The 25,060-nt window shown below is 34.1% G+C and overlaps 1 protein-coding gene across 1 annotated transcript; it reads left to right on the top strand.

The window, feature by feature from the left end:
• Window positions 1-920: 920 nt before the first annotated feature.
• LOC142348647 (uncharacterized) lies at window positions 921-24,595 on the top strand. Its single transcript, XM_075400076.1, has 4 exons — window positions 921-1,207; window positions 16,125-16,325; window positions 20,191-20,415; window positions 24,082-24,595. The coding sequence occupies exons 1-4, from the start codon at window positions 1,009-1,011 to the stop codon at window positions 24,483-24,485; spliced, it is 1,029 nt and encodes a 342-aa protein (XP_075256191.1). The 5' UTR covers window positions 921-1,008; the 3' UTR covers window positions 24,486-24,595.
• The last annotated feature ends 465 nt before the right edge of the window (window positions 24,596-25,060 follow it).

The raw sequence follows: 25,060 nt of genomic DNA, 5'->3' as shown, positions 1-25,060 counted from the left end.
CCAAGTCTTAACTGAAGTCTTAGCCAAGATTTGGCAATTCAAAATCCAAAACTTGGCCTGAACTTGACAAGTCGAAATGCAAGTCTTGGCGAAGACTTAGATTTAGACTGCCAAGTGTAAAAAGTGACATAATCATAGCTCTGAATGAGTATTTGAAAGAGGCTTGAAGTACTGAAATTGGCTTGGCACTAGGTTTGAGTTCAACCACTAAAATATATCTCTTACTTTGTTATTGGCTACAAAAACTGGTTCAGTTACTTTAATCATTGCTGCAAGTTAGTTATCAATTAACCTCACTTTGTTGAACTACACTATGAGCAAACACAAAGCAAAGATCTGAAAGCACCGAGTTTTTTGACGAGGGTGTAAATCGACTAAAATATGTGACGCGCTGTTGGAGGAGCTCAGTAACGGCTTCAGATATGTTTTAAACAATGCATGCCGAATTTTTTTCTCTTTGTAGTCGTATTCGGAATACATATGCTTGATTCAAACTCAAAAAATATATGATAATTAACATGATAGATGAATTTAGACATTTCCACCTTTTCCGGATCATGACCTTTTCCTGTTTTATTTTCGTTTGTTCACAACTTTTGAAATTCATCAATGTGTAATTTTTGGCGTAATTCGGTCTTGGTGTTGATTTGTATTGACAAAAAGTTTACTGCAAATGTCATACATGATCAAATGCTTCAAATTGACAGTTTTGTGCAATAAAAATTGTGTCGCAAAAACGAATTTCAAAGCCGAAATTAAAGCATCCTGACTTACAATTGATCGTAAAAACTTGAAAAAGAAATATTTATGGCATCGCTATTTCTTCAATTTTGTCAACATTTTGTCAAAAACGAATCAGATTAAAGTTGTTACTTTTCGAAACGACACAGTTTTTTTACTGTCAACCGAATCTGTTGTCATTTGTAGTGGCGAATAAGGCATTATAGTTTTTCTGTTATTACTTTTCACTTTTTTTGTTTATATTTTGTTTGTTTGTGAGCCTTCGAGATGTTAATTGAGGGTAGTTTTATTTTTATAACTCTTTGGGGTGTATGTTGGTGTCCGGTGCCCCTCACAGATGACCAAATAGATCCCCTAGACACAATTGCGGGGGTGATGAAAAGATCTTCCTCCAAATTTCACTGTGCAGCTACGATTCTGAATAGAAATTATGCACTCACAACTCACTCCTGTGCCATGATCAAAGGTAAGCCAGAATTTCAAGGATTTTACCCGATTCCACTAAAAATTAGGGATAATATTGAACACGATTTTCCACCGTTATGAGTTAGAGATAGGAATGGAAGAGTAAACAACACGGAATTCCACTTTAGTCCAGTTCTAATTAAATTTACTCCGACACTGTTCCACTTTTAAATTTCGCCATTGAATGTGGAGAGAAGAGTGAAGTTAGTGTCTAACTCAATTTAATTACTAATTTAAAAAACCGCCATTAGAACTCGAGGGAAATACCCCCACCCCCCCATAATGAACTGCCCCATGTCTTAATAGGCGTGGAACACTATAATTCGTGTAACTGATTAGCCACGTGGGTACGCTCGCTAAATTTGAGTAATTAGCGGTGCGAAACCTTTTAGAAGTTGACGTTATGAAAAGTAGACAATTGGGTAATTCGCAAATTGGGAAATAAAGTTTGATGATGTCAAAGCTCGTTGTAGAACGCAAATCATATACCAAGAATGAAATAAATCAACTTGAGCTATGAAGATGCATATAATAAAAAAAACATGAATTGCGAGAATCAATTTATACGTGTACATAAATAAACGATAAGACTATCAATATTATACATAATTTGTGTGTGTGTGTGTGTGTGCGTTCGTGTAACACCATCCCCTTTTAATTATATTTTCGCGAGCAACGTTGGCATAAAATTAAAGAAGAAAATAACATGTACAGAAAACTAGTTTCATTTCACTGGCTATATTGCATATAATAAATTGTTTCCAGAGTATTGATTAGAAAAAAAAGAAGCTTGCTCTTATACATTTAGAAGTTATTATCGAATTTCATTAAAGCATTAAATACTCCAGGAGAACCCTTTTAGGACATTTTTACTGGTTATAAATAGCCAATAGTAAACAATTAAAATTGATGAATTGATAAAGCATCAGAACATCCTACATTTTCAGCATGGAAGACATATCGCGAAAAAAACGAGTCTAACTGCAAGTCCGAATTGCTGCCAATTGATCAAAGAACGCGTACACACTAAGGGGTCGTTTCTGATTTTGTTGGTTAATCAGCCGTTGTTTCTTTGCATAGTGGTACCAATGGAAGTTGTTATTTTTCCCGTGGAGTACCAGAGCGTGTAACAAAAGATTTATAATTTTTTCTGATGCCAGAAGGGCGATTCGAAGCTGGATTATCCATTTTACCAGCAAAGTGCCGATCCAGTGAGTTTTTCACTATCCTATATATTGAATGAGTAACAGTTTTTAAGGTGACATGTTTAAGAGCTTCGACTGGCATGTTTAAGAGACCTATAGAACAAGCAGAGTTAAGGAGACTCATCATTAGCTGTCAATGGCCAAAAATACACTCAAACAAAATGTCCGAAAAAGTGATTCAGAAGAGGTCAGTGACTGAAAATATCCAGAAGCAAGAAAAGGTCAAGAACCGCAGACGAAAATCTTCTAAAACGACTGATGACCGAAAATGGGACATTGGTAGAAGGGCCCTGATGGCTGGTTTATGTAAATTACCGATGAGTAAGCATCGAAAGCCATGATGCGAAAAAAATTGAGGAGTAGGAGAACTGCTTTTGTTGTGCCAATCCTCGTTTGTCTGTTGGCATCTTTTTTAATTCTCTCTAATTTCTTTTCTCTCAATTTATCTCTTCTTTCCGTTTGATCTTTCTATCTAATTATTCTCTTATTTCCGCTATTACTTCGTTCTTTATTTCTCTCTGCCATCTTTTCACTGCGTCACTTGCGTCTCTTGCAGCAATTTTTTTCTTGTTTTCAATTATTTTCATCCTTTCTGTTTTATTCTTCTTTATATTTCTTCTATTCTTCTGTTTGTTTTTTTTCGTTGATTTTATCTCAAATTTGTTGTTTTTTAACAATGCCAAACAAAAAGACGCATTTTTTGTAAGCGTGTCAGTCTTTTCGATATGCAAAAACTTTAGTGAACTGCTTTCATTTTCGCTCTGCAACACTTCTTCAATTTCATTTCTCGAGCGAACTTTTTACGTTTGATTTGATGATTTTACGAGATGGCCCAGATAGCCGAGTGGGTAAAATCGTTGTCTTTCATGCAGGAGACACTAGTCGCCTGCGTCAGAGCTAAGCAGTTTTGTGTATTCTTTCCTTCTTTCTTTACTTTTTTCTTTCTTTTTTTCTTTCTTACCTTTTTTCTTTCTATCTTTCTTTCATTTGTTCTATATTCGTTTTTTTAGAATTTTTTTGTTTCTTTTTATTCCAAATTTCCTCTTTGGTTCTACATTCATTTGTTTTTGGTATCTGTTTTTCATTCAATCTTTTTTTCTTGCTTTCAATCTCTTTTTTTACTTTTTTCCTCTTGTTTTTTAGTCTTAAGTTCATTCAATTCTCTATTTCGTGCTTTTTTCTGGGCTTCCGTGTTTCGTTTTTTTTCCTGCTGTCTCTTTTTCATTCTTCTCATTATTTTGATTTTCTTCCTTCAATCACTGTTTATTCTTTGGGTTTTTTCTTATTTTTAAATCTTTTTTCTCTCAACATTTATCTTCTCTCAATTTTCTTTTTGTTCTTTTTAATTTTCTTCTTTCTTGCTTATGCTACTGCCTTGTTTATATCGTTTTTCATTTTATATCTCTTTTAATTTTTTCATTATTGAGGGACAGTTTTTTACTCTGCCTTTTTTCTTCTTTTCTACTTTCAAATCTTTCTAGCCTTTTTGCACTTATCTTTCTTTCATTCCTCTCCATTTCATATATTAAATTTTTCTCATTCAATAGCTTTTACATGTTTCTCTTCTTGCTTAAACAGTACTTTTATAGTTTTTTGTTCTCTTCTTTCTTTTTTCCTGTCTCGTTTCTTTAATGTTCCTGGTTTTTTTCTCCGCGTCTTGCTTAATTTTCCATTTCTCTCTTTTTGCTCTTTTTTGCTTTAATCTGTATTGTATTTTTTTCAGTTGACCATTTTTTTGTCGCTCAAGCTCTTCAAAAGTGCCTGAAGTGGCTCTTTTTTGTTCTTTGTAGTGCTTTCTTTTTTATCCTTTTCATTCGTTTTGATTTAATAGTCTGATTTTTTCAATCTTTGACTCATTTCTTTTATCCATTATATATAATTTTTTCACTTTTTTCATCACTCTTTGTTTTTTCAAGCTGTGAATAAAAATTAAATTTTGATTGTACGCTATGAAATTGTGCGTAAGTTGTTTTTCATCTAAACAGCTTATCTAAAGGTATCGGGATTGCTGGCGTGCTAGTGACATTTAAATGCGTATGCTGTCTGCTTGCAGACATTATACGGTTATATCTTAGCTTAACCATCACAGTATTTGTTTTTAATCGAGGCCTCATCTTGAACAAAAAGTCTTTTGTCGATATTAGGCATCAAATAATTTCCTCCAACGTATTGACTGATTGTTGCGGTCAAAAACCGATATTTTCTAAATTTCATATGAAGTCAACACAAACTGAGTGTACTGCTACGACATATTTGTGCAAACTTTATCTATTAGCGACATTATAAAAAAAACAGATGAGATAAATGGAGCGTTTTTTTCAAGCTTATGCAAAAATTATACTGTTCTCATATGAAAAATGATATACAAACTTGTTAAAAGACATTCGAGGTCACTTGCGTGTACGCGTCTTGTTTATTTTTATTCTCAAAGCCATTGCTCCCGTTCTCAGTGATTTTTATCTCAAGGCTGCAAATTTTGCTCTCGAGAGTCGGTTGACCTTGAAAAAGTGCGTATTTTTAAAATGATCTGGATCATAGGGACTCGAATATAGGAACCCTGTTTTTCTAACTGCACATAGTTTTGGTCATTGGTTTAGAAAAATTATTGAGTATCATTGTTCTAATAGGTTTTCTATGAGCCACAAGCAGTGTTAAGTTTTCGTTGGCTATTGGTATGCGGATTAACTCAAACTTTTCATGCAAATTATGAGTTTTGTTGATATACGACGATCAAATTAGATTTGTCCTGGTTTAAAGGTCACTTAATAGTCAAAAGTTATGTCAAATCTATCTTGTGTAAGTTTTGAGTAACCCCCATTTATGTAATTGTCATTTATGTAATGTAAGATCTCTCTTATTCAATGACCAAATACCACCTGGTGTGAACCTTGCTAACAAAACGTAAAATTGCGCGAGCGAGTCCATTCGTATGCAGTTCAAAAAATTAAAATTATTTCTTATAATTTTGCAACAAAGCCTAAAGAAATTACAGTCTAGAAACGTTTGTAATCTTGAAACGAACTAGAACGCACGTAACGATATTTCTAGTTTACCACTAATATTTTAGGCAGTAGCATTGATGATTCATAATATCCCCAGATTTTAGAGCCGCAAAAATTTATAAAGAAGTGTTTCAAGACGTGCTCAAGAAATCAAACAAAACACAAAAAACTGCGGAAAAACTTTGCTGTTTTCGCTAAAACACTTTTTCCCTAAACAGGCTTTGTCATTATATTCAGTCGCAGCCGTCAAGTATCATAGCAGCCTTTGGACAATATCTTTGGGCAATTTGTTGTTGGTTAAGTCAGATGTATGACCCACCTAAATTGGAAAGAGATAAATTGCTACAAATGTTGAAAGCAAACTATCGTCATTCTTGTCTCAAATTCAAATTGAACGCATATTTTGAGGAAAATTATATATTACTTTCATTAATAGAAGCGAGGCTAATCATAGTAGAACAGGTTTTTTTGAACTGACGGGAATTTTATTCACTACAAGTTTCAAAAATTTCTGATAATTGAAGAAACAACGAAAACGTCAAAGTGAAGGCCAACACAGAGTCCAAAAAAACTTCAGATGGATTTTGAAAGAAATAGAAAGAAAACAAAGAGCACAACCAGCAAATTGGAAAGAAGCTTCAACGTCGCTTGATAGAAGCTGAACTGGAAAGTTATTCTGGACAGATTTCTTGTATATTCAGATCTTCCACGGAGTCAGAGTCTCTGAGAAAGAGCCTCTGAAGAAATCAAAGGAGCTTCACGAGGATAACGTTGAGTACGCCAAAAATCTCAAAGTTTGTGTAGGCCAAAAATTGGTCATTCCGCAATTCCTTTCTGGAGAAACATAGTTATTCGAGTCATTAATGACAGCAATACAGTTCCGGCGAAAATGTCGGAAACCATTTCGAGTAGCAAACAAGATTTCAAAGTAGACCTTTGGCAAGCAGAGAAAACTTTTGCCCAACCGATTTCCCTACTCAAAACTACCTACTTTACAAATAATCAAAGAAGGCTGCCATTACTGAATACTTGCGAATATCATTGCCATTGCTTTGGCTTGAATGGAATGTAATCCTTCTGTCTCCATTACAAAACAGCAGCATCAGTCGATTAAAGAAAATGATCATGTGAAAACACTGCTTACTGGAAAAACAAAACACGCTGTCAATGGAATGGGCTACTCTGGTGCAATGTATAATCCGGCTGATATCATACTGCAAAGACTGTTCGGCCAGCGTCCACATTTTGTCTCATTGCAAGCTTTTGGAACTTTCAAAAAAATAGAATTAATAACTTAGCATTTTTCATGATACTTTGAGTTTGTGTGACATTGTTTTTATTGACAAACTTTACAGCAGTTCGGGCACTGGATCGATGTCTTCACTTCCAGAAAAATCATTTTTGTAGTCAATAATTTCCCCTTAGACTGGTAAAGTCAATAGTTTACTTATATTGATTCCCCAACTAGAAGCGTTGCATGAGGAAGCGGTTGCATGAAAAAGCCGCATCTTTGAAATTCGAGACACAAATAGCGCAATTCGTTTAGTAACTCGACTTCATGAAAAACTCTAAGACTATTGAATTAATTATTAGTCGGATTGACAAAATACGATAGCAAATCAAGTATTTTATCGTTGGTTGCAATCACCAAATCCTGAACTGCAATAGTTGCACGAAGATGCAAATAGATGAATGATAACGTGCTGTTAAAAAAGAAGCTATATTTTCTTAGAGACGATCATGCTGCAAAGAAATAAAAGAAGACGGCATTGAGTGGCTGATGACTGTGAGGAAACCCACTAATAATTGCTTCACTGCAAAATAAAAATCTGCAACCAGTAAATCTCGTGCAATTACGTATGCCAATGAACTACCAGCAATTTGGTGTGAGTAGGTGGGTTGAAGCAAAAACCGCTTTTCAAATTTTTTTGGCAAAAATTTCTTTCGAAGGTACTCTTGCTGTTTGTGACCCGCAATCATTTCAGTCTTGGGTGGACGAAGTTTTCTTAGAAAAATTAGTCGAGATTCAGTGTTGAGAATCAGTGTCCTTATGCCTGATTATAATTCATGGCACTCAAACTAGAGCATGCTGTTTGATTCAGGCTAAAATGGGGCTTGCTATCTTTATGCAAGGAAACAGCTAGCAACAAACAATTCAAAATCTAAAGACGTTGCAGATTGGAACAACCGTTTACAAAGTCCACGAGATGAAAAATGGTTTGCACTTGAATTGCTTCGGTTTCAAGCAGACTATTTTGCAGAAAGATACCATCACTTTAGGCCAGAATTCCTATGAATTGAAGCCAAATATCGATTAAAAATGGCTTTGAAGACAATCCGTAAGCATTCCGTGGATAATTCGTCAACCAAATAGTTTACCATTTGGTTGACCAATTATCAGTCCAGTACTATGAAACGAGCTGTGATTCAGTGCTGCGTGTCGTGTTACTAGCGATGGTTATGTGAATTTAGCAGAAACTGTCAAGAATCACCGGGGGATGGAAACCTGCAAAAACTAACAGTTGCTCATCAAGAAGACAAACTAGCAGCCGAAATTCTGATCTCAACTATTAAGCTTAACGTCCAAGGTACAAAGTTGATTTAACAAGCGACGTGTAGGAACAGATTTATCTAACATCTTCTTAGTAGCATTAGGACAAAAAAACGTGGAATGCAACGTCCACTAAAAGTAGGTAATTAACCTATATTGACAAATAAAGAAAAATTTCTATCAATCCTAAGTAGGGATATATTTAAATAGCTTCGAGTAGTGAATTGGAAACAAAAACCAATCAAATGTGTTGTTATGTTTTGTCAATATTTGATCCACACAAGCCCAATAAAGTAGAAAGAGTTTGTCTGTAAGGCGTCAACTATGTTTCCGGAAAATAATTTTATGAATCGCTTCTACCTGGTTCAGTTTTGCAAACCAATTTGATACGAAATGTTGCAATGTTCCGCTAAAGACAGATACTGTTTAAGTGAATAAAAGAAAAAATTCTTGACCTTGAGGTTAGACCGCAAGACGAAGGTGTCTTTTTCTCAGGTTTGATGAGAACGACAAATTGCTAAGATATCGGTAAAAAAGACATATTAGTGGGGCTAAGTCGTCTCCAACGTGTGCGCTACAGAAATATGAATGGGATAATGCTGAAGTTTCACAGCGAGCTAGTTGCAGAGCAAGCCCAAAAAAATCTACATGGGTGACCTACTTGTCACTTAATTCTGTGGGGCAGAAACTGCTGATGTCAAAGTTGAATTGAAGGCTCTTCTATTAAGTGTGGTTTTAAACATACCATGTGGGCAACTGACCTGTAGATGAAGATGAAGATGAAACCCGTGAGAAAAATAGTGAAAATTGTGCTGTATAAAATTTGATGAGCACAAGTTTATCACAAAAAATGAGAAAAGTTAAATTTTTCCCATTTTTCCTTTAGGTTTTTACTTAACAAACTGTGTTGCAAACAGAATCTAATTAAATTTGAGCGATTGTCTAATCCTCTCTTTGGTTGTAATTTTCGGTCTTCCAATTTTTAATTATCATATGTGAATGTCGTCTAGTGTAAAAGTTGTTAAAAGAGCGTGTTTTTAAGCGACGGAACTCATGTTGTTTGACTTTATTGTTCAACAAAATAAAATGATTAAATTTTGCTAAACAAAACATAGGGAAATTACAGCCAGTTTTTATCTTTTGAACCAGAATGTGTGAAATGATATCTCTAGTTTATCAATACTAATATCAGTCATAACAAAACTTTTCATAAGCTCTCTTCTATAGCAGTCAACAACTGCAGTGAGCTGGTTTCAATGAAAAGCACTTTTGCTCGCTCAAAAGCTTAATAATGACCGGTTTCCTTCAAATTTGTTGCCCGCAGATTCTTATGAACGTTTTATGTTTTATCCTTTTCATAGTTTGTGTGTAATCCAATGAAAAATTGGTTATACGTAGTGGACAATACAATTTATCCTAATAGATTATTACAGTATTTAATCCAGAACAAATGTGCGCAACATCTTTCCAAAAAAGTCTATCCGAAAATCGTTGTTTCCAAAATACTGAAACTTCTACAGAAACGTGTTAAGCCAACGTGGATAACAAAAAAGAGGTCCGGTGGTAAGCGTTCCGATGGCTTTCAACTGAAAAGTCTGCCGATAAAAAGAGACTCTAGGTGAAAATTAAAATTGTTTCATTTCAGACGTTTTTACTATTTCAAATTTGATAAGCGCTCAAATCACCACAAAATGATTGCAAAATAAGTTGCATATGTTTCCATTAAGGCAAGAAAACAGAAAAAAAAACAAAAAAAATCTTTTAAACAATGACGTGGATCTACAAAAAAAACCTTTGAGCATGGATGGTACAACTGACACATTCCAGTATACTATCAGGATCACATCAGATTTGCAGAGACTGAAATCGTTTTTCGAAAAAGTTATAAAAGTTATCAGGTTTTTAATTAAAAAATTAACAGGTTTTTATATGACTTTGAAAACAAAAAGTTCAACAATTAAATTTTATGTTTTCAAGATTTTGCTTCTGCCTTGAAGTCGCAAAAACTCAATAAAAAGTGAAATTAATTTTGTAAACCAAAATGAGCAAACCAAAGCGTGAGCAAACCAAACTTTCTTTTAAACTCACTTATGATAATTGTTTTGTTCTGAGCGCATTTTTTTTGTTTTACTTTTTCCACAATTTTGCCAACTATCAAAAAATCAAGATTTCATCAAAAAATTGAACAAATGATATTATCTTCCGGTAAAGAAATAATTGAATTTTTTGTAAGTGTTTCATACGGCTAAACTGATCCGTCGAAACAATACATGAAGCAAAAAATGCACAACTTGCCAAAAATTTTGCCAGAATATTTTATAATTATAATTTAGGGCCCCGGCGAAGTCCTAAAAACAGATTTATATCTAGCGCAGAATATGAGTATTCACAGAAAACTTTTACGCTACTGTAGTAAGGCCATATCATATAAAACTCCTTGAAAAACAAATTTACACAAAAAATATCCCCTGAAATATTAGAAATTTTTAATTATAGAGCTTTTCAACTGGTATCATTTAAAACTTTCTGGAATAAAAAAATCGATCAACCAAAATAGTTTGAAAAACAAAAACAGTTTCTTCGCCCGCTAAGCGTTAAGTCTACTTGCTAACTAAGCCTACTTGCTAAGTCTTGGCGAAGGCCTGACTCATGTCAAGTATTGAGGAAGTCTTCACAAGTATTAGCAGGTCTTAGGACTTGAAATAAGGCACAATCAGTACTAATTAGCCAACCCAAGACGTGTATTCAATAATAAATTCGGTTTTCAAATCTAAGGACACGTTATTGTTATTAATACAAACACGTCACATAAATTTGAGAGGAGATCAGAAGGCTTATATAGCCTAATCGAGTGGTGCCTTGATTCGGTTTTAATCAGCAATTAACAGTGACCTGTTACAAACACTTAAGAAATAATTCTTATTGCATCGAAGCATTGAAAAAAATTTTTAACAACCAACAAAAAGCCAGACAGTATGACAACAAATTATGGGTAATCTAATAAAAAAATGATAGCAAGTCAGCATTACTTTGTATGTAATTTCTAACGCTGGACAAAAAAACATTTTATTCTGAATTTTTCTATCTCTTTTATGTGTTGTGCATAATTAGGTTCAAGCATTTGGATTGCATTTGAAAATTTCCTGGCCCGGACACTTATTGATTTATCGTTTTTTCCAGTTTTGTTAGTAGAAAATTTTATTGATTTAGCCTTATTTCTCATTTTAGATAAAAGCTGAACTTCAGCAGGCTTGATTTTTAAATTTATTTCTTTCAAATTATTTTCAAGTCTCAAGGTCTTTACTAGTAGTTTCAAGAATTCCTTCAAATGAAGCTCTTTCACTGTTAGAATATGAAAATTTTCTCTTAAGCTACTAACTGAATCATGTTTTTTTAAAATCCAAACACAATTTTCAGCAAATGCTCCAATTTTAGCTCAACCAGATCCAATGCAGTTTTACAAGCAGCTCCCTATATTAAAACAGCATATTGAATAATCGGCTATACATAAGTTTTGTTACATAAGAGTAATTTTTGGCATGTCAGCATCTTCCGCAGTCGGTAAAAAGAGCTTATGAAACTATTCATTTTATTGATTAAGTATTGAACGTGTTCAGTGAATTTCAACTCTCTGTCAAGAACTATGCCAAGATGTTTGAATTCTCTTTTTCTTTCAATAAATTTGTTGTTTATGAAGGTTCTGGAAAAAAGAAAGCAATCAAGGTTTCTGGTTCTTGCTGAAAATAACTTCAAAAGTTTTGTTGCCATTGATGGACAATTTTACGTTGTTCAACCGCACAACAATGTCATTTAAACCATTCTGGAAATCAATTTGGTCAGTAGATTGGTTTTGAATAAGTACATTATTGTCAGCAAAAAGTATTGAATCTTGTTGAGTTGAAGCTCTTGTTATCTCATTGACGTAAAATATAAAAAACTAGGGACACAGTACTGAGCCTTGTGATACTCCGAAGTGAATATGTTTTGGTTTAGAGACCTTTCCTTTTATTCTAACTCTCTGACTTCTTGATAAAAGGTAAGATGGTTAAAAAACATGTACTAGCCCTCTGAAATCTAGGTTATAAAAGACTTCGAGAGGTTGGTTTTGATCCACCGTATCGAAAGCTTTTATTAGGTCTAAGAACACCGCCTTTTCTCATGTCCCAATTTTTTTTGAATTTCCGAAGTCATATTATGCAAGGCATGTGCAGTTGATAATTTTTTCGAAAGCCGTATTGTTTGTGTTCCAAAAAGTTGAAAATTTTTCCAAAAAGCTGAAATTTTGTTTTTTTTTAATTTTTTTCCAAAGAGCTAAAAATTTGTGCAGATAAAATTTTCTCGAGTATTTTGCTGACCACTGGCAGAAGCGAAATAGATCTGAAGTAATTGGGATTTTCTGTATGTCCACCTTCATGAATTGGGACAACCGTGGCATGGTTTAGACATTCCGGAAAAAAGCGCTTCTCGATACAGTCGTTAAAAAGTATAGTTAGGACAAGAGTTAGAGAAAAAGATTTCTTGAAAGTGCATTGCTGAAACTAAACTCATCTCCTGAATTTTTATTGAGCATAGAATTTATTATTTTCCCCACTGTTGTTTCGTTAACGTAACTTAGTACCATTGAGCATTTGGATCTATTGGTCTTCAAATTTGAATTTTCATGAGCGCAACAAGAGATAAGTTGGGCTCCCACAGATGCAAATAATTCACTAAAACATTCAACACATTTTTCATCGACATTTGTTGTTGCTTCATTTTCTGCTTCTAAATCTTGTACCGCTTTGAAGAATTTTTTTGTATTCAATTTAGCTTTAAAATCAAATTTCTTTTGATAGAAGGGTCGTTTTTGCAACTAATTTTTGCAGTCTGTTTCTGATTTGGTTGTAATTAGTTTTTTGATTTCAGATTTTTCTCGCAAAAACTCTTGATAGAGAGAATTTTAAAATGCAGCCAAATTTTTAACTTCCTTGTCAACCCATTTATCACGTTTTTTTGTGATAATTTTTGTGGGAATGAAGTTGTTAATTACTTCGTTAACTAATGAGTGAAACTGTAAAAAATTAGAATTATTATTGTTTTTGTTTCGTTTTTCGATAAATTTGTTCAACACGTCATTTTACTTGAAATTCAATTTTGCTGCAACAAGCAGGTCATCGATATTGTTCCATAGTTGGATTTGAAAGACTGAGTCAACTTCTCTCTCAGGTGTATTATCCACTTTCAAGTGATATACAATTCTATAATGGTCACTGATAGTTGTTTTCAGAATTGAATTTTCATCCACACGACTGCAATAGTCGATATGGGTGCAAATCAAACTCTTTGAAGTTTCCCCTGGTGTAGACCAATCGCTGGCACAAGAACAAGTAAAACGCCTCAAGTTCATTTTTTTGAGTTTTTTCGCTGTTATTGGGTTTGCTATGATCAACATTGAGATCTCCACATAGGAAATGGCAATCTTTGGATCTGAGTTGGATATTTTCTAAAGAGTCATGTATGTTCTGAGAAAAAGTCTTAATTGAGTTATTCGGTTTTACCTAACTAGTTGTAACTAATACTTTAAAATTATTCAATTTAAAACGAACCGTCAACGCTTGAAAGTAACTGTTGCTAAACTTGGAAATAAGGTGCCTTCTTATATTGTTTTTGACAAAAGTCGACACACCCACTCCATTTGTATTTCTGCTGCATGTTATCATTTTTTGACAACCGGGCGACTGAAAGCAGTCATTATCTCCATTCCAGCTTGCCATGTTTCCGTAAGACAAATTACTGATAGTTTAAAATCTGGCAAATTACTGATAGTTTAAATCATCTATTAATAAATTAAATTCGTCAAAATTTTTTCTAATTAATCTAATATTTTGCAAATGAACAAATTTGTTGCTCATGATCTTCATAAAAAAGAGTTTTGAAGATAAAAGTTTTCGTTTGAAAAACAATATTAAGATCTAATTTCAGGTTTGGAAAAAATCAAAGGAGTTTTATACCTTTACCCTGCAACTGCCTGAAAGCCTTGCAGAAATTCGGATCAAAAGAGCCGTTTTAATAAACAAAACTGGAATAATTGACGTTTGAAAATACAAAAAATTTGAAAAAAGTGTGGGGAACTAAAAGAAACAAATAAAAGGGCATATTTGATTCCACCTGCTCCAAAAATTGCTAATATCGCATGCTTTTTGGAAAGAAACTTCTCATTTATTTAGTGCAACGCAAAAAACTGTTACTGTCCAGCGGATATCGCCTGGTGAGAAACAAGAATCTGTGAAGCAAATAGCTCAGATTTTTAAAAAATTATGAAGAATGTTTTCCAAGTAAAAGGTTGATGAAATAGTTAAAATGATATGGTAATCAGAGCTGCGGATATCGCATGCCCCATTATCCAATAAAACTTAAGGAACAACAATTGAACTTAACATAAGGTGGAGGAATCAAATCAAGTGTCTGATGGCACTCAATATTCATGAAAATGGTGGCGGTTAATGACCAAATCCGCCTAAAAATTATGAAACTGTTCCAAGGCTTCACAGTATTGTACAACTGAGAATATTTTTTCATAAGTTAGAGAAAAATAACGTTGAAATAACAGAAATAATTAAGTTCGTTATGAGTCTTTACTGCCAAGTTTACTTCAAAACTTGTTCACTTTTTCTCGCATTTGGCGACTTGTTACTGCTAGCCGTGAAGCTATCAGATTCGATATAATCATCTCTAGCAAACTTCCTTTCGTTACCACCAAAAGATTTTTCGACAGCTTGCGGAGCAATGGTCTCTAATTCTTGAATATCATTCACAGTCACCTATGATGCAGCGTTATCGCTCGTCTTGACAAGAACGGAAACACTGCAGTTTTAAAAGATGAAAATAATCTTTCTTTGTTGCTTTCGCTTTGATCTCAGCTTCAAGTTTGTGAAGACGTTCATTTTTAAAAACAATTTTGCTTTTAACGTGATTTTTTGTTGCTTCAGTTTGCGCCGACAACTATACACCTTGTCTTTTTCTTTGAAATATATAAACTTCACAATCACTGACGCAAAATGGCCCGAGCCACCAGTTTCAGGCAGAATATGGCATGCTTTAATTCTATCTTCATTGAGGTCGACACCCAAATAGTCATGAAAAAGTTTCAATGTGTTGCCTGATACGTATCGGCCATCGGTGGGATCGAATGGGGGATTGCACACAGCTACACAATCCTTGCTTGTGTAGAGCTCTTGAGCGCGAAGTTTCTCATTCATTTCTTTTTGTTTGCTTTCTAGCTGCTCGATTTCTTGATTTTGCAAAAAGAATTTTCATTCAAACCTGATTTTTTGGCTCAAAGTTTGTCAATTTGTTGTTGAAAACTAGCACTAATGGTATTTGAATATCCAGAAAATGATGAGGGCTCCCGAGCTGTTCATATTGTTCATGCAATTTAGTTCCTGCATGGTAGAGGTATAAAAAAATATGCAAAAGACTTCATTCAGTCTTATTTAGATGATGAAAGTATTAAGCTTTAATGAAGAATCAGTTTAAGAAAAAATAAGAACTGGCGTGAAGTATGGAAGTAAGGAACTAGTTATATTGCACATATGTTCTTGTATACGTTTTTCTTTATGCGTTATCAAGATTGTTATATCGTAAAGTACAAAAGTGTTTTTAGATAGGCTGCAACGTTATGTTTTTCATAGATGACGTAAATTCGTAAGCGAACAAGATTTCGTGCAACCGTTTTAGAACGTTCGTTTCGGCTCGAAATTTATCACGCTTTACTTCTCCGTTTGCTGTGATTTTTGCCAAATCGATTTATTTCACTTGAGAAGTTTTGATCAAGACTTGAAAGTCGTTCTGGGATGGCCCAAAATTGTGTTAACGACGAGGAGGGGGGCTTACCGATTAAACTCCAAGTCCATCCAAGTCTATTTAGTTACTGAACAAGCGTAAATAATCAGGTGTAGTAGAGAAAAAAAATAATCTGTAAAGTAAAAAAATTCACTAAATATAGTAAATTTTATTACTTTACACATTATGTGCTTCTCTACTACACTTGGAAGTACCATACATGCATCTTATAATCTTATCATGATGATTCATGTCACTTTTGATTTATAGTCAATTTGGTTGACTTGGGTCAATTTCTATTTTTTAATTGTCAGAATATTACATATTTTTCTTCTTTAGGTACAAACAATACATCTACCAGGTACTACTGCGTCAGTCCAATTACATCGTACGGAATGCCTGGCAAGCACATTCCTTTTTCACCCAAAATGCCAAAACCCAAACACAGAGACAATGACATCACACTTGTCAAATTCAGGTACCCCCTACCAGATTCTTGTAAACATGTGGAGATACCAGTTTGCTCCGATTTCCAGAAGGATCAATTCAACTCATTTCATTCTCAAATCCGTCCACAAATAATCCCTGAGGAGTCTAACGCGGGTCTAAGAATGTGCTGATGCCTAGTGCAATAAGCAAAAATAAATTTAGATTTTCCCGGGTCGATACTTTAGAGAGAAATGAATTTCGGATTTGCCCGTATTCATTTGCAATGAATACCGATGAAGAGAAATATTTTCCGAGGCAAAGAGATCTAGCAGTTAATGCTGTAAAAGCAACAAGGAGGCTCGGTTATGCACATAAAGTTCCGACCCTGCTCATCCACATGTTTGGCATAAATTTCTACCAAATGAGCAACAGAAAGAAAACCCCCAAAAATTCATGTATTTTTCATGAAAGCCATTAGCAACAAAATGAATAATTAAACAGGTTCGTCTTTGTCCAAAGGAAGCGCTTGGGACCTGTGAATATTCAGAATGTGTCTCAGGTCTACAAAAATGGCTTTAAAAAGAGACAAAAATCAAAAATTAGGTTACTTTTTGTGCGAAAAACCCGTGTCTAAGCCAATAAATTCATAACAAATTCTTTAAAAATCATTAGATTTTGTATACTTGAACCATGCCTCGACAAGAATAATGTCATATGTGACTGGTAAATAACGACACTAGGTAACAAATAGACAAAAAAAGAAAAGAGGCAAAATTAAGTAAAAATTTTGTTTTTTTTAAAACAACTTTTTTCAAAGTCATGAAAATCAATAGCAACAAAATGAATAATTAAACAGGTTCATCTTTGTCTAAAGGAGGCACTTGGGACCTGTGAATATTCAGAATATGTCTCACTTCTACAAAGATAACTTTAAAAAGAGACAGAAATAAAAAAATTAGGTTACATTTTGTGCAAAAAACCCGTGTCTAAACCAGTAATTTCAAATCAAATTCCTTAAAAATCAAAAAGTTTTGTAGATTTGAACAATCCCTCGACAACAATAATGTCATATGTGACCTGTAAATAACGACAATAGGTACCAAATAGACAAAAAAGAACAAAAATGCGAAGTTAATCAAAAATAATTTTTTTTACAACAACTGTTTTCAAATTCATGAAAACCATCAGCCATCTACTCAAATCAGAGTAAAAGTTCATTTATTCCTCCATGGAAAGTCAATGAGACCCTTCATTGCCAAGATAGTTTCATACGACTAAAAAGAGAAACTAAAAGCGACAGTTAAAGACAAATGTAAAAAAAATTCAGTTAAATTCTTTGAGAAAAAAAAGCTCGAATTTTTTTAAAGACCGACTGATCACAATTCGAATTAATTGTGGATTGTAACAGTCCAAGATTGGAACAAAACAACTTTGTTACTGATGTTTGTTCAATAAGAACAATCAATTGTTTCGAATATTATAGATCTAGGTAATTTGTTAGTTATGAGGTCAAATATACATACTGCGTTTTTGATAATCATATAGTAAAGTTAGCAAGAAACGGCAGAATTTTGACTCCAGACTACTCTGAATGGAAATGGAAGTAAAGTTAGCTCCCTTTGCATTTTGCAAACATTGTGTTTAATGTTTTTGGATGTGTACTTCCGGCAAATTTAATCAAAGTGGACTAAAGAAGCTTATTTCGGGCAATTTATGAAGAAAAAGCTGAATTTAGAAACATTTAGAAAAAGTTTTAACCAGAAAATTTAAATAAAAAATTCAACAATACTTTTTTTGTCTCTAAAAATAAAATCAACAGTTCTGTTGTTAACACAATTTTTTACAATTTTTACAATTTTTAACAAAATTGACGAAATTCTTGTCTTTTCTTTTCTACTTCATTTCTTACAAAAAAAAACTCCTGCAACTTGATTCTGAGCTCTTGCTTAGCAGTCATATTTTTCCGACTGCAATATTTCTTCCACTGAGAATTATATCTGCGGTTTTTCTCAATAACTTTTTTTATTCAGTCAGTTCCAATAATTTTTGCTCCTATTCTTTGCCATTCTGAATTTTGAAAAAAAATGTTTATATCGAGGAGAAAAATTATCAAGTCAGGAATGGTTTAGATGATAAAAGAAGTGTCTCTCATTTGAGGGGCAAAAAGCAGCGCCCTTTAGACATGATGTGAGGCTTGCTAATAGAACGGCAAATTTTGACCAGTTTTGATTAACTTTCGTCTTATACGCCCTAAACAATCCGTTTGCCGATGAGAAACTTTATTCATTTTTCAGAACTGTGTTTGAATGTTCAAATTAAGCAATTTTTTATGAACTAAATTGATGAAAAATTCTTAAAACTAGTCATCATTATTTTTTTGAAAATGTTTCTGACAAATTCTTCATAAAATCTTTGGTGAAGAACGATTTCTCCCTCAACTCTGACATCATAGTGCTAATTGAACCAATTTTAAGAGAAAACTTTTTGTAATAAATAAATAAACATTTCTCGATGAGACAGAATTTTTTATACTCTAAATCTTTGGCCAAGTTCCCAACCATCAAATGAAACCGAAATGACTAAAATTCTGTTCTGGATAGAAGGTCACAGATAAATTTTCAACCCATTTCTTCGCTCAAAATCTTCTACAAAATTAATAATTAATTAAGACTGGGATATAATTGTAACCTTAAAATACGGAAGAACTTCACTGAAGCTTGAAAAAAGCCTTTAATTTCGAAACACCACATTCCCTGTTACTGTTCAGTGAGCAAGTTTTTGACACAATAAAAACGCTATAATATATGGATATTTTTAGCAGGTCTTTTAAAGGTGAAAACACTCTTTCGTTCTGATAACTTCAATTCAAGTAACGTATTTTTTAAGCAAAGATCAATAAGTAAACGTATTATTGGCAACACGTATAGGCATTAGCAACACGAGAGAAATTCATGTACAACCATTAACAATCAAGTTTATTACAACAGCAGTTTCAAGAGTTTGTGAGTTTGAGATTGAATTTGGGAAGTTGACTCTAAACTGTACAATGTTACTGGGGTACGAAACCATTTTAAACACCGGGGAGGGTTTTTACTGGTTTTACGTATAGGCATTAGCAACACGTATAAGCATTAGTACGTATTAAGATTACGGCGAACATATCAACGTATTAACTCATCGATGATAGCAACAAGTGGTTTTTTAGACGTCAATTTTTGATGCTCTTTTGGCCGGTATTTTTTCTGAGCACGAATCAGTTCAATGCCAGTCACCATTTTCTACCAAAGAATCTCAAAAACCCAAAAATTATTGAGCCGAATCGTGTCTTATTTGATAGGTCTTTTGATTAGATTTACTTGAAATTATGTTATTTGCACTTTTTCCGAGCTTTGTACGTAAATTGGAACGATTTCTATGCGCATTTAAATACTCAATTCTGATTGGATAAGAAAAATGACGCATTTTGATACATTACTCGCTTTACTCAGTAACAAGGTCAAAAAAATTGAACCGGGGATAAAACGAAAGCAGTTGAAGAATAAAAATTTGTTGTAAAAAATATGCTGCTGAAGATATTAAAATATCGAACAGGCCTGCAGAAAAATATACTTGAGCACTCGGTCATACTCTCTAGAAAATCTTGTTGGAAAAAAATGTCAATCACTTTTTTTTAACTGATTTGAGGTCCATATGGGTTGGATGCTATCAGCACCCGAGCGCCAAAACAAACGTTAATGTTGTAAGATCTTGTAATAATCCTGAAAAAAGCTAATCTACCAATAACCTTGAAAAAAAAACAAATATAGGCGAATCTCGTTAATGAGAAAATGCGAATCTCTTGTGAGAAAATGCTAATCTCGTTAGATCTTGTACGAAAGGTAAGAATGAAGATCTTTTTGTGCAAATTTTAGAAGATTAAATTTTTACAGCATTCATTTTTTAACCTAGCAATGATTGAATTGATCCACAAAACAGGGCGCGAAATACATTTACGAAGCATACGACTATCCCTTGTTTTACGGTTCTTTTAATTACCGAAAAATGAGGTTGCCCTTGACTCATAACTGTTATTACACTCGACCAAGATTAATGTGTTTGCTCAATGACATTTCTACCAAAATAAAGTCAACCGATGCGGAAGGAGCTCCTGTTGTGAGAATTTATCAACACCCGAATCGAACTGAAACCCGATGTATAACAGGTACAGCATTAATAAAACAATTTTTACATTAATTTTTTTCAAAGAATTTCACATTAATTTTAAGGTTTTTTGGACGAATTTGGTATGGTGTCTATGGTGTAATGATAATAAAGAGGACGTACCAAAAAGAAAATTGCAGAATTGTTGATTGGTGCATCAAGCAAAAAGTTACTTAAGCAGGATTTATCCCATTAAAATGAGTTATTTTTTGTCACCAATGACACAAAATTATTTCCCTGTTCTTTTTGTTGAAAATATACAGGAGACTCTATTCCAAAAATCATGAAATTAAAAATCAAAAAAATCAAAAAGCATGGAAATTTCCTGTGAAATACATCACAGCTGATCATATTGAAATTCTAATACAAGATACCTACTTGAGTACTGGAGGTGCGAGACTAACTTGTTTTCCCAACTGATGGTACTCCGACTGCCACTTTTAACCCTTGAGGTAACAGTAATCAATAATTTACGTGGTTTTTGGGCTCATCAAGAAAAATATTGATTCCAAACAAAGTGCATTTAATCGTTTAAACGTTGATATAGAGAACTTGTTAGGAAAAGTCGTTGATTAATCAACTGTTGTGGCTGCTCAAGAATCTCAGCGAAACCGATATATCACAGCCTAGTTCTCGAGTTTTACGCCAGCCTGGTGCTTCACAGGGTTCTATTGACTTACAATCTCGTCGAAACGATTAGTTTCTCGGACGTATTAAAGGACTGTAACTTGTTGCTAAATGTAAGGTTGCTAACTTCTCGTCAAGTAAGCCCAACTAACTTGAAACCCGCAACATCTTAAGATCTAGCAGAACTTAGCCAAAAAAAAACTAAAATTGCTGAAGAACAAATTTTAATCTAATCTGAGAGCCAACTGCTCTGTATAACAGTTTCTAATGCTTCTGAATACAATATGGTTTCACTATCCAAACAACTGGGTTAAAGTAAACAATCAAAAATTTATCAATTATAACATCATTGCTACTTGTTTCTATTTTGTTAATCAAGAAAGTGATTTAGGTCATTGTTTACATAATAAATATCAAATTACTGCATTATTTACTTTTACTGACATAAGCACGGATTGTTATTACGTAGCTCTAAATGGCATGAATGTACGGTTTTTAGCCTTTATTGATCACCTAAGATATCATAAAAAAACAACTTAGGAAATTTAATAATAAATGACAAAATATCGAAAAATGCCCTTTTTGCACCATATAAGTGCTAATAGCCACACCTGTGGGTCTGATGCGATAACGTTGGATGAGTTGGATAACGTTGGATGGGTCCATGAGTAGCTTAGAGGTTACCCTAACCGCGTGTCATAACCTCGGGTACCTCAGCTTTTCCCTTCCAAAAATCGGGGGGTGTATAAAATTTCGGTCCCAGGTTGTAAAAATTTTTCAGTTTTGACCATTTTTGAGTTTTGACGAGTTCTTAGTTTTTTTCAGTTTCAAAAGTTATTTCTTGCTGTCTGATGGCTTTTGAAGCTGATTTGAATTGTTTCGTATCAACGTTTCGTATCAATCAATTAATTGCGGGTCGACGCAACGTGTTTCTGCAGTTTTTGGGATCCATGTCAAACATCAGTTTCTATTACTTTTTTAACTGTTGCCTATTGATGAGTATCATATTCCAATGTCATAAGGAGGGCAAAAAAGAAAATCAGAAGTAGAGCAGAAGGTTGTCGGGGTTGCCTGAATCGCTGCAAGAGAAAAAGGGAAAAGCGGTTCATCAGCCAAATCGCGAGCAATACCGGTTACCGGACAGACGTATGTTCCGTACGTTGCTTTTACTTTGGCAACTCGTATTGTTTTATTGTTTCCAGTGGAGGTTCCAACTACCACTCGTTTTAACAGCCATTTTGCGAGTGGAGTTAAGTCCTTCAGTATCCAAATAATATCATCTTTTTGAGGGCCGGTGCATGCTGTTTGAAACATTTTGTTCTTTTGTCAAAGTTTGCATATGTTTTTTTCTGCAGACACCTCCAAACTAAATCTGTCAGTTGTTGTATTTTTTTCCAGGTTTTGAATGTTAGTGGCATTTCCGAACCGAGGTTACCAGGTGGCTATGAGATGTATGAGATTTTCTAGGTTTGATTTTTTCCAGGTATGAGGTTTTCTGTATGAGAAAACTATTCTTCGTAAGCGGCTGTTCTTTGTGGGACACGTCTGCGACATTCTTTAGAGGACAAGAATTTGGCAAAATTTCCCTTTCAACAATTGTATGGCTAAAACTATTGTACATCAGAGTTCTGATGCATAGAGTGATCAAGAACGTCCTTATAGAGGTTTGAATTTACTTTCAGGAAAGAATAGCCGATATTATAACCCAATAATCTTTTTTACTGGTCGTGGCAAATTTTTCTCCCATTAGAAAACGGGAGACCCAGTTGCCCATTGTTTTTTTGGGGGAAAGAGGTTTTCGCGTTTTTTGTAACGGAGAGAAATAAAAATGGATGTAGTTAATCGTTTACATGCCGGTCCAGAAGGCTTGTTTAGAAAAGGGTTCAATTTATCAGCGTTTCATTTCAATCAATTATTTACGGTAGATGCAACTTGTTTCTGCAATTTTTGGGAACAAAGTTAAACATCAACTTTCATGAGTTTTTGAGTGGTTGCCAAGTGATGGGCAGCACAAAAAAACATGTTCAGCAGTTACCAAAACTTAGTCTTCAGTTTGGTTTTTGATGTTGATTGTGTTAAAATTTTCATTTTTTTTTCGGGGGACTGGCTGTTTCCTTGGTTGAATCTCTCGCTTTTGAGCAGACTTTTGCACATTTTTTCAAATCGCAGGACGTCTTTTAGACTATTTGACAGCCAATTTCTAATTCTTTTATGCACATTGTACGCATATCAAGTTTCCATAAATTCCATATATGACATTTAACCCGAATTTATTTTAAAATAATGATAGAAAATTTTCCGTGAATATGTTACCACAGATTTCAAACCTTGGAGAATATACATATAAGTCAAATTTTCGGCTTCGTCTTTTTTTTCTAGATATCGTACTGGACTGCTTCATGACTTCGTCCGAATGAGCAATGCAATGCAAGTCAGTCGGAGTTCATTAAGGTTATATTTAACTGTTTTATCGCGCAATTAGATTCGATGGTTAGCTTCAGTCAGACACATGTTCTTGGTGTTCCTTACTGCGTTTTTTATTTCTCAATCTCATTGGATCCGTCCTCTATTTTTCCAAGCTCCACGATTTGATCTGGTTTGAATTGAATTGTTCCCATTGACCAGTTGAGCTACCTGTAAGTCTCATTGACTCACTGGTCATTTATTGTTTTTTTTTGGCCGAAATACATCGAACAGCAATTGAAATCATAAAAAAAGTCATCACGATTTTGTCAAGAGCTGTCAAGATGTTTTCTCTGGATTATCTTGATAAGATCTTTCCAAGATTTACCATGAAATGTTGGTATTACAATTTCTTAGTAAGCTGTCAAGATCTTTCATGTCTTATCAAGCTGTATCAAGTTTCGATTCACTGGGACAAAAAGGGAAGTGAATTTTGAAAATATTGGGTTTTTTCCCATTGTAGCCGTATCACTCGAAATTAAATGCACCATTTTGGTATATTTACACTTACGTTCTAATTCCACTAATCTGGGAAACTATAATGGGAAAAATTGTTGAGGGAGAAACGTTTTTTTAGGAATGATAGTTCGCAACGCTGGCGCTGACCTCTTTGCAATAAATCTGCAAAACTACGAAATTTGGAAGTGGCTTCAAGACATGAGCGGTGGAGCTGTCGCAACAACCGGAAGATACACAAATGAGTCATTTCCAAACGGAATCCCACGTGCACTAGGTCAGCAAAACCCGTCAAATCCGTCAAATCCGTCTAATCCGTCTAATCCATCGGGAAGTGGAAGTAATGATGGTGCGTCTGATAGAAATGATAGCTCGACTGATGATGATGAAGATAAAGACCTGATTTTATTTCTAGCTATAACTTTCTTAATCTTATTTCTGATCTGTGTGCCCTTTTGTTTGATTTGTCTTGTGTTGTTATGCTGTCCTGGTCGAATAAATCAACGCAAAAAAGACAAAAAATGATCAGAAATATGAATTCTGTGAAATAAGCATTGACCATAGTAAGCACAACAAAAGCAGATAACATGCAGATAAGCGTAGATTATCCGTGACCTCTTCAAACAGTGGCAAAAACTAGCGATGTTTGTCAATAAGGTAGGTTACATGTTATGCAGGCAATTCACGTTGAATAAATTTGCGTTCAAGCTTATTTAATCGTATTCTGCTCGTTATTTGTCTTTTTTCAGCAAAAGTAAGCGCAGATCTCAACTTTGGAAATCAAGATCATCTTATATCTAATTATAAAAGAATTGTTGGTCCTTACTATAATTTTTTTCTATGCTTCAAATTCATACTATGCAAACATAACATACCCTTTGGCGTATCAGAAGTGGAAGGGGACGAAACAGACGGAAGGGGACGAAACATACGGAAGGGACGAAACAGACGGAAGGCGTTGGGGTAAAAAAAACATTGGATCTGCTCTGTTTCGTGAGTATAGTTTATGTCAATTTATGCGTTGTTATTAATTCTGCTACGCTTCATTGAATTAGTTTGTGCATATGAAGTTGTCAAAACTTTATATTCATTCAGGTATG

Source organism: Convolutriloba macropyga, chromosome 10, assembly GCF_964194025.1.
Source record: "Convolutriloba macropyga chromosome 10, txConMacr16.3, whole genome shotgun sequence".
Classification (NCBI taxonomy): Eukaryota; Metazoa; Xenacoelomorpha; order Acoela; family Convolutidae; genus Convolutriloba; species Convolutriloba macropyga.
This window is presented reverse-complemented; position numbering and strand designations above follow the sequence as displayed.